The 10,270-nt window shown below is 36.4% G+C and overlaps 1 protein-coding gene across 1 annotated transcript in view; it reads right to left on the bottom strand.

The window, feature by feature from the left end:
• UACA (uveal autoantigen with coiled-coil domains and ankyrin repeats) overlaps nt 1–10,270 on the bottom strand; it is a 58,067-nt gene that overhangs the window by 25,496 nt on the left and 22,301 nt on the right. The window contains exons 6-12 of the mRNA XM_006776071.2: nt 9,075–9,145; nt 8,866–8,972; nt 6,443–6,624; nt 5,330–5,367; nt 2,563–2,631; nt 1,226–1,333; nt 673–705 (exon numbers count right to left, since the gene is read on the bottom strand). Of these exons, the coding sequence (XP_006776134.1) occupies nt 673–705; nt 1,226–1,333; nt 2,563–2,631; nt 5,330–5,367; nt 6,443–6,624; nt 8,866–8,972; nt 9,075–9,145 (608 nt within the window). The remainder of the gene's footprint in view (nt 1–672; nt 706–1,225; nt 1,334–2,562; nt 2,632–5,329; nt 5,368–6,442; nt 6,625–8,865; nt 8,973–9,074; nt 9,146–10,270) is intronic.

Genomic DNA, 10,270 nt, shown 5'->3' with positions numbered 1-10,270 from the left:
CCAGACGACCTTCCGGATGTCCGTCCGGACAAAGCCATAGTGGCAGGGCTGAGGCAGAGACAGTTAAAGATGATCAGGCAGGCAGGGGAGAGCAGTTAGGAAGATCAGGACGGCAGGGGAGAGCACTTAAGGGTATCAGACCATCAGGGGAGAGCAGTTAGAGGGATCAGGCCAGCAGGGGAGAACACTTAGGGGGATCAGGCCAGCAGGCAGGTGAGCAGTTAGGTGCCAGCAGCCCTGAGGGGTCCCGGACTAGAGAGGGGGCAGGCCAGGCTGAGGAACTCCCCGCTCCCGTGCACAAATTTCATGCACCGGGCCTCTAGTATACTAATAAAATATATAATATATACAAACAATATTATGAAAATTTCAAATTTCTTTTTGTCTTAAATCTTATTTCCTTTAAAATGTTTAGAATTTTACATCTTTTCATGAAAGCTTCACAGAAAATGATATATTCAGAGGCATTAACAATAAAATGTCAATGATAATCCATGCCATATATTTAAAATATGCTTTTATGGTCACATGTAGGTTTTGTTTTTCTCTTTGAGCAATAAACAGAAATAGAATCCTGGTCTCCACCTCAATTCACGACTTAAACCTATACTGAAGTATCATCTTCAATTTATATAACATTGCACAGTTTTAAAGTAGAATTTATCCTCCTACCTCACTTTCCAGATCATCAGCAACCATTACTTCCTAAATTAAAAAAAGAAGAAATGTATTTTCATTTTTGACAGTTTCTTTGAAAAAACTTGAGCTTGGCAAATATCTTTTAAAAGAACTGGCGCCTATCTTTAAGAGTGGAACAAGGATGCCCATTCTTACTGTCTGCTCTCTGAGATGTCAGTCACTCTTCTCACTCTGCAGGCTCGGGAGCATCTCTGATTCTTCTGGGCACCATCAATTATCAACACCTACTTGCTCTTCCTTCTCACATTTTCTGTCTACTCCTTCCTCTCCAATCCAACAGCCCCAACTTAAAGTTGTTTGTCACTACTACCTACCAACAGTATTCTCTGTTCTTATATCAGACATGAAAGTTTCATGTAAAGGTCCCAGTGAGATAGAACTTTCCTCAAGGCAATGGCCTGATTTTAGTTCCCTTAGCACCTAGCACCCTGACTTGATGTGACAGGCAATTATTAACAATTTACTACCGATGGTGATTACTTGTAGCAAAATAGTTTTGGATTTTTTTATTATGCAGATTATTTACCTCATTTAGCTGTAGCTGTAAACCATTGACTTTATCCAATAATATTCTCTGTTCTTGCTGAATTTTTCTCAACCTTTCTTTCAAATCTCCATTTTCAATCTGGAGATCCTTAAATAGTAAAGATAATAAGTGAGTGCTAGACCAGTAGTTCTCAACCTTCCTTATGCCGCGACCCTTTAATACAGTCCCTCATGTTGTGGTGACCCCCAATTTCATTGTTACTAATTGAACATAATTAAAGCATATTGATTAATCACAAAAACAATATGTAATTATATATGTGTTTTCCGATGGTCTTAGGCGACCCCTGTGAAAGGTCATTCGACCCCCGAAGGGGTCGCGACCCACAGGTTGAGAACCGCTGTGCTAGACCAACCTTAAAAGAGCAATTCTTATGAAAGAATTTTTCTCTTTTACTCTATATACATATATAAAAGCTTTAACTACAGAATTCAATAATTTCAATAGCATTCAAATGATTTAAATGCATAGATCAAAAATAATAACACAGAAAATTACAGTCTTATGATATCCAATAAATACAAGTATATACAAGACAGCAAACCATTATGATTCTAATAAAAAGTAAAAGCATCATCTGGAAAAAGGATATAGCAGAAGAATATGCCATTTTCACTTTTGTTTAACACCCTTCACATTTACAAGACTATTCTTAATGCTTTTGTTATGGTTCCACTTTCTTAACACTACATAGTAAATAATAAAATCCCAATAAAATACTTTTGTTTTAGCATATGGAAAATAGCCATTCAAATACCATTATATTCTAATGGTATTTCAGTCATAAGACAAACCATTCAATTATAGGATTTTCTTCCAACATAAGCCACATAATTATTATTTTTTGAACAATGACAAACGTAAAAGGTAAAAAGTGCTCTGTCATTAACAAAATTATTTTTCTTAATCAGCATAAAAATACTTTCAGAAGAAGTTCAAATTTTTAGTTATATTAACAACTATCATTTTATCACTATAATTAATTACCTAAAATAAATAGCAATTTATGATTTAGGCCCCAAAAAGATATAGTTAAATGAACAAAAAATTATGTGAAGTTAAATTATTTGCTTCCTATTCTATATTAAAGCAATACTTTCTGTAAGATAATACTGACCCAAACTTTCATATCAAAAGTCAATTCTTTCAGAAGAAACTGGATAAGAAAATAGAATCACAAAACCTACCAAGCTATCTTTGCTTCTTCCCCATTCATTCCCCCCCATTTTTGTTCCCTTTCCCCACCCACACCACTACAAAAAAAAAAATTGAAATTCTTTGAAAAAGAAGCTACCAATATTTTCCCCCTTTTTTACCTGAATGCTTTGGTGCTCCCTCTGATTTGACTTCATATTTACTTCATCTAGCATGTGTGTCATATTTCGCTTTGGTAAAACAAAAGAGAACATAGGTTAGCAAGTATGAGAATACAGAAATATGCATTTTCCTCAATAGGCAATAAAGCCAATTAGTGATTTTCAGTTTATCTAACATTAAATTTTGGTGTACATAATGCAAGGCAGCAGTGTTTCCATTTAAAACTCCAAGTGGAAAGCATCTTTAAGGATACTGGCTTTAAATAAATCAATTTTAAAATACTATAAAATACACAATTTAAAATCCTTATTGTTAAAGAGTTGTTTTAACCAAAGTCACCAAAATGTGAGAGACTCTGTACTAGACATAAAGCTAGAGTTGTGCCATAAAGCATCATTTAGCCATTCCCAAAGGAAGAATTTAGACTTTAAAACAAGGAGGTGGTGGAGGAGACACATAATGTTGAAAGAAAATATGGAAATTATTTCTTTCTTTGGACATTTTAACACTACCTGAGTATGAAATAAAATACCAATGGTGTAGTAAGTAAAAAACAGACAATACTGTGAACAGCGCTATATAAAAGACCTCTAGTGACTTGGTTGGGTGTGTGTTGTTTTGTACACTTACTGCTTTCAAACCTTATTCCAGCTTAGAGATCTGCTTTAATAAAAACATAATTATTAAACAAGAGAACCGCCTTTTTTTTCACCCAAATTGACTTTTAAATTGACACAATAATTTAGACAACCATGTCTTCCTTCTATTTGAGAGCTAAGAAAAAAAAAGCGAGTGCTTTCATTCTGTAAGATAATTTTATTATGTTTTATATTATTTATTGAGTTTTGTTTAACCAAGTGTTTAAACTATCATTCTAACAAGTCTGGATTTAGATTTACAGGGACAAGTTCCCATTAAAAAAATATTCTGTAATTACAATTTGGCTCAAAATACATTTCTAGCCTCTGTCCTTCTACCAAAGGACTGTTCTTCATGGGGAATCTGGCCAGTCTCATACCACTTTCATCCCTACCTTCCCTTCAGAGGGTCCTTTCATAACCTGCCCTGTCACTTCTCCTGCTCCATGAAGTGCGTATCACTCCTGTCACTCTGGCCTTGCTAAACATGCGCCTTCATCAGGGGTGTGCATTTGCCATTGCCTCTCTCAGTGAGGCATCTTCCACAGAGCCCTGTGGCTCCCTCTTCACTTCCTTCAGATCTCTGCTCAAATGTCACTTCCTGGAAGAGGCCTTTGTTGACCACACAATCTAAAACAGTTCCCTGCCTCTCCCTCTTCATCTCCTAACCCTGTTCCATTGTTCTTCAAAGCATCTGCTATGATCCTAAATACTTGTCTACCTATCAGTCATCTCTCTTACCAGGCTAGGAGTTAGTTCCATGAGTCAGAAACTTAACACTATGATCTCCCCATCACTTAGAAGAGTAATTGGCATATAACAGGTGCTCTACAAATATCTGTTAAGCAAACTGAAATTAAGTTTTATTTTTTTTAAACTATCCTGTAGTCTTCTCAGTAACAGGGATTATACGCCCTTTAGTACTGGAAAATATCCTATTTACAGAATATATTTTTAATGTATTCAATAAAAATAGAAATAAATGAGTTTTTCAGTTCCTAGCAGACTATTAACTCCATGCATTCTTTTAGATTAACACTAAAAGGAGTATCATTCATGTATTAACATTCAATAGTTCTTTAAATATCTATATATTTCAGAAATCATTTTTCTCAGATTCTAAGTAAGATGGCTGGTACAAACACAACAGTGCACACTTTATTTTACTCTACCCCCCACTTAGGTTATCTGAGAGAAGGTTGACACAGTTGCTCCAGATGGAAAAGAAAAGTGACAGCAGACATGACCCATGCATGAATGTATTACTTAATTCTGATGGATTAAAATGGGAAACATGCTTTAATATAGCTTTCAGATTCAGGTGAGAGGTAGAGAAATGATGCAGAATGATGATCAGAATTGCTCAGAAGGTACCTGATTACTTTCTCTTCAGGGTTTGGAAGTGCTCAGGTTCCTCTCACTAGAGAAAAGCTGAAAGCCTGGAAGGAAACAGCCAGCAGAAGAGGAAAGCTGCCTACACTAGCTTTTGAGCAAGATGAAGAGAGTGCCGCAAACCAACCCCGCTGTAACTCGAAGAGATTAGGGCAAAATGATGATATTTACTGAAACTAGGTCACAAAACCAGTGTTAGTGACTTGGTAATAAAATTAGTAAGAGGTATGAATTATTTCATGTATTGTGTTTTGTTTTTAAGAAAAGTCCTCATTAAATTAAATACATACAGAGGAGAAGGGAATCAAAATGTTAACAGTAGTATTGAAATCATAATATATAATCAATTTTGAGCTCTATTTTCTTTATTTCTTATTACATTGGAAGAATTTTGCCAAAACAGTAAATAAATGATCCGTTATTAAGGGAGAACAGAAAAAGCTGCTATGACCTGCCAGGCTAAAATACATCATTTAAGAATCTCAACCAAGTGCAGTATCTCATACTTCAAAGGGCTGGATGTTGAAGGTCAGCAATCAGGAGGCTACTTATTTCCCATTGGATATATTCATTGTAATTAAAACCCATAGTCTCAAGCTGAGCGATAGTATTTAGATAAAACCTCCAGATCTTAATACGTAAGTTTTACATGGGCATGATTAACTGAGCAGAGAGAGAAGAACCTATTAAAACTCAAAATCTTATGTATAAGATTTTGTATAATCTTAAGATCTACCTGTAGTATTGATGGTCCTTTCTTCCAAAGTTCTCTCCCTGAAGATTTAAAGAGATGAGGAACAGAAACAGTGAAACAGCAGGTTAACTCAAATGGATATGAATTCCCTAACTGTACAACTGAGTTCATATGAAAAAATTAAATTTTAAGTATCCTCTAATGCTTAATACTTTATAGTTCAAATAATAGTGAAATAGCATTTTTGCATCTCAAATTCGCAAAATTTGTGGGATTTTTTGCTATGACAATATCCAGGTAGATAATATTCAATGCTAGGGAGGGAAGAGATGAAAAATGCAGTATTAAAAATACCTCTTAATTGAAAAGCAATTTGTCAATATACAATAAAAGCTTGAACAAACGTGGATACCCTGAAACGCCATGATTCAATTTATGGGAATTGATTCTAAGGTTATAATAAAAATATGCTGAAATAATTATGCATAAGGACAGTCACTAAATTGTTATTTATATTAGTAAAAATTAAAAACTTTAATGATACCTATAGAAAATTTCATAATTAAATTAAACTTAGATAAAATTTTATGCATCAATAAAAATCATATCATAGAAAAAATATTTATGAGGGAAAAGCCTATAAAATATATTACACTTAGTAATCTACAGTTCATTCCAGGTGACGTCGATTTCATGCAGAGGGAGAAGAGTGCAAGGATAGGCCTCAAAATGTCAAAAGAGGTTCCAATTAGTAGGCATGAAAGACTAATTTTATTTGTTGTACTTTTCTATGTTTTCCAATTTCTCTTTAATAAGCACAGAAAAATACTTGGTACAAGTATTCAATAAATATTGGGTGAATATTTTATATACAGGTTTGAACAATGATTCTTTAAAATTGTAAGTATAAAAGTTAAGAGTTTCATCCCCCCCAAATATATATATAACTAAAACACTTGATTTGACCTTTATACTCAGTTCATAAATTATTCCACAGTATAGTAAGCTTTAGTGATAAACTAAACAATATTTGCAACACATATTGCCTCAGTAACGAATATTTTGCTTCTTATAAACTAAAGTTCTACCTCCTAAATCTTTAAAAGCTGCTCCTTATTATTCTGGACTTTTCTAGTTAGAGAAAACTTCTGGTACCTTTGTTGGTATTTTCTGATGCAGTCTTCAATAAGGTTAGAATGTCAAGATTGTCACCAATTCTTGCATAGTAAGAACTATCATGGCCAAGGGCATCCAGCAAGCTTACATCAGCACCATTTTTAATTAAGACTTCTACAGCGTCTTTGCAACCATATTCACAACCTAGCATGAGAGCAGTTCTAAAAGAGAAGATGGAGAATAAAAAAACCTTGAGACAGATCTAAGAAAATATTTAGAAATCTTCTTCCAGAGCTCCCATTTCTAAAGAACAAGTACTACTTTAAAAAGTCATCCTTATTGCAGATTCAAATTTCACTCTATGTTTTAATCTTATATTTTTATGGCACTGCATTTATAAAAACATGTGCTTTGTGTTTTAGTTTGCAGAGCTAAAGTATGTATCACTTTATAGACATTTGTTTCCTACTTCTACTCCCAAACTAACTCCCTTTCTTCCTGTCCTACTATGTCCTACAAGTCAATTACCACAGATAACCACCAGCTCAAAACTACAATAAACCAAAACTATCCAAGACCCTCACGAACTGAACCACAACATGCAAACCTCCCTAATGAATCCCTTCTACACCAAACAAAATAAGAACCAAATTCCTGTTCCTCATTTATTTTTTTTAGAAGAGCCTTGCTTCTGCTACCTGGAGACCTTCACATCTTCACACCTAATTTTTTATTTTTATTTTTTTTAATTTTATTTTTTTTATTACTTAAAGTATTACAAAGAGTATTACATATGTCTCCTTTTTTCCCCCCACCCTTGACAATCCCCTCCTCGAATAAACCTTCCTCGATTAACCCCATTAACATGGACTTCTGGTTTATTCTGCCATCACAGAATCATCAGCACTAAACGCTTAACAGTGTATCAGCAAATAGTAATAATGTAACAAAATAATTAAATCATCATGCAAATTTAGAAGGACCCTAGCAATTATTGTGCCCAATTCTCTATTTTTATTGCTGAGAAAACCAACGCCTAATGAAATGAAGTGAGTTATCTTATATCTAACTGTCTTCAATTGTGAATATTGGATTTCATAAGGAAACTGATTCTTGCTTTACTCTACTAGTTATGTTCTATTTCTCTTTTATACTCTAATAGTTACTGGTATACAATTTTATATAAAACAGGCATTAACAAAGCTTTTGTTATTGGGGGAAATGCTATATATAGATAGGGCAGTGAATAAAATGAAACTTGAACACAGTGTCAGAACTGAAGATTTTAATTTATTTTTAAAACCATCTACTATTTACTCTATATAATACACACTGCCCTACCTCATTGATTTTTTTTGGAGGGGGCGGGAAAGGAAGAGAAATTCCAATTAAAAAAAAAAAAAAAAAAAAAACAGAGACAAACATGCTTGGAAAAATATAAAAGCAATAAAAAATAAAAATAAAGCCTTATATATGGATCAGCTAGATCATCCCTCTGATACTAAAACTTATTTTTAAGACCTACTTGGAACCAGATTATAATATTTGCAGAAAAAAATACAAAAAGCCACTTTCTTAATAATCATGTCAATGATTTAACTGCTTAAGAATTTCTTCCTTTGAGATGCCTGAACAATAAAAACAGTTAGTGCTAAAAAACCTGACATCTAAAGCCTTTATACTGCTCCACTTCCAATGAACTACAAACAATAGGATACATGTTTAGAAAAATAAAATTAAGTCAAAAGAAACGAACAACTTCACTCAATCATCTGTAAAATCCCAGAAACTCATTATAAATTATTCAACAAGTTTTTCAGATACCTTGTTGTCCAAAACTTTACGACCATAAACCCTAGAATTATAATATAGTAAGCACTATGAAATATCAGACCTGGAAAAGGGGAAAACGAGAATCACAGGTAGAAATTGTAAGTGCACACCAAATAAAATAGCATCAAATACAGAAGCAAAAATAAACTAAGGGAATCGTGGGATAGAGAATGAACTCAGTGTCACAGAAGGAGGTGGCATTGTGCCTGAGCAGGATAAGGAGAAAAACACCTTGAGAAAATCAGTACTGAAACATGTCAAGCTCCAGGAACCAAAGGACTCACTAACAAAGTAGACTGTAGATCTGTTTTTTTATTCTTCTCCCTTATATCTTATTTAAGCCCATTTTATGAAACATTTTCATAAAGCTTAAAATAACTGGGATCCTCATTTGTTAATTCTTTGACTGGAAGACAAGCCCTAATCATTGCTTATATTTTGCATTTACCCGTCATCTTCCCCTATGTGCCTCTCCATCCTTCTCCGCAGACTTCGAAGAAAAATAAGTGGTGCTAATTCCAAGGAAGGGCTGAACCAAAAGGGATGGAAAGGCTATCACAGCAGCAGAATTTCAGAATCACTGTGCATGCAGCTGGTATGTGGGGAGCTGTGATTAAAAAAAAAAATACCTGTTTTGTTTGTCTTTGGAATTAATATCTGCTCCTCTATCTATTAGCAGTTGACAGATTGCTGGCCTACACATCTGAGTAGCTAGAACAAGTGGTGTCCGCCCATCCTAAACAACAAGAAAAACAAAAAGTATTAAGACAACAAATCACCCAAAACATAAAAGCTAGAACACATGAGTTGAAATGAGAATAAACATAAATTGACTTACTACATCTTTGGCATTCACTGAGGCACCATGGTCACAAAGCAGCTGTATGCTAGAAGGACAGTCTGCCATAGCTTTGAGGAACAAAGGAAAATGATAAATAATGAACAGCTGTTGGTAAGACATATATGGTGATTTGCTAGGTCCACAAAAGGGATAAATTCTTCATTTTCTAGACTACCAAGCTTCACATTGCTCACTCTCAGTTTAGCATTATAAGGAGCAATTTTCTCTCTTTCTCTTTCTTTCTCTCTCTCTCTCTCCCCTCCCCTGGGTAATGATTAACAAAACAAAAAAAAAATGCCAGTGGAGTGGGACAATAATGTGTGGTGGTATATAGATGAACCAAAATATATACATCCTATCTAATAATAGACAAACATGGTAATTAACCGTACCTCTGACATGCTTCCCATTGACTAATCAGGGCAATATGCAAATTAAATGCCAACCAAGATGGCGGCCGGCAGCCAGGCAGCCGAAGCGAACAGGAGGCTTGGTTGCCCCGGCGATGGAGGAAGCCAAGGTTCCCTGCCTGCCGCCGCCCGGCCGCTGTGGCCTCCGCTCAAGGCAATAAAGTTTCAATTGTAGAAGATAAATAAACCGCAGATCCCTGCTCCCAGCCAGTCTCCACTGGGAGCTGGGGTGGCTGGGGACCATGGCCAGCCTGCAAACAGCTATCAGCCCCTCACCCAAGATGGCCACACCCTCATGGGATGAGGGTTCCCGCTGGGGGGGCACAGCCAGCCTGCAAACAACTCTCTGCCCACTACCCAGGCTGGCCAGGAACCCCAGCGAGGACCCCCACCCAGACTGGCCAGGCACCCCAGAGGGACCCCCACCCTGATCCTGGATACCCTTAAGGGCAAGCCAGCCAGCCCCCACCCATACACCAGGCTTCTATCCTATATAATTAAAGGGTAATATGCAAATTGGTGGCTGGGAGCATAAGGGGCAGCGGCTTGGAGGGGAAGGGGCAGCGCTGCGGCTGGGAGCAGGAGGGAAAGCCCAGCCCCAGCAGCTTGGAGTGGGAGGGGCAGCGGCTGGGAGAGGAAGGGCAAGCCCAGCCCCAGGGGATGGGTGCGGGAGGGCAAGCTTAGCCCCAGTGACTGGGATTGGGAGGGCAAGCCCAACCACTGTGGCTGGGAGCATAGCGGGCAGCAGCTTGGAGGGGAAGGGGCAGTGGCTGGGAGGGGGAG

This window comes from Myotis davidii, unplaced genomic scaffold, assembly GCF_000327345.1.
Source record: "Myotis davidii unplaced genomic scaffold, ASM32734v1 scaffold1069, whole genome shotgun sequence".
In the NCBI taxonomy this organism is placed as follows: Eukaryota; Metazoa; Chordata; class Mammalia; order Chiroptera; family Vespertilionidae; genus Myotis; species Myotis davidii.
The sequence above is the reverse complement of the archived record's forward strand: the minus strand, read 5'-3'. Positions and strand labels throughout refer to the sequence as shown.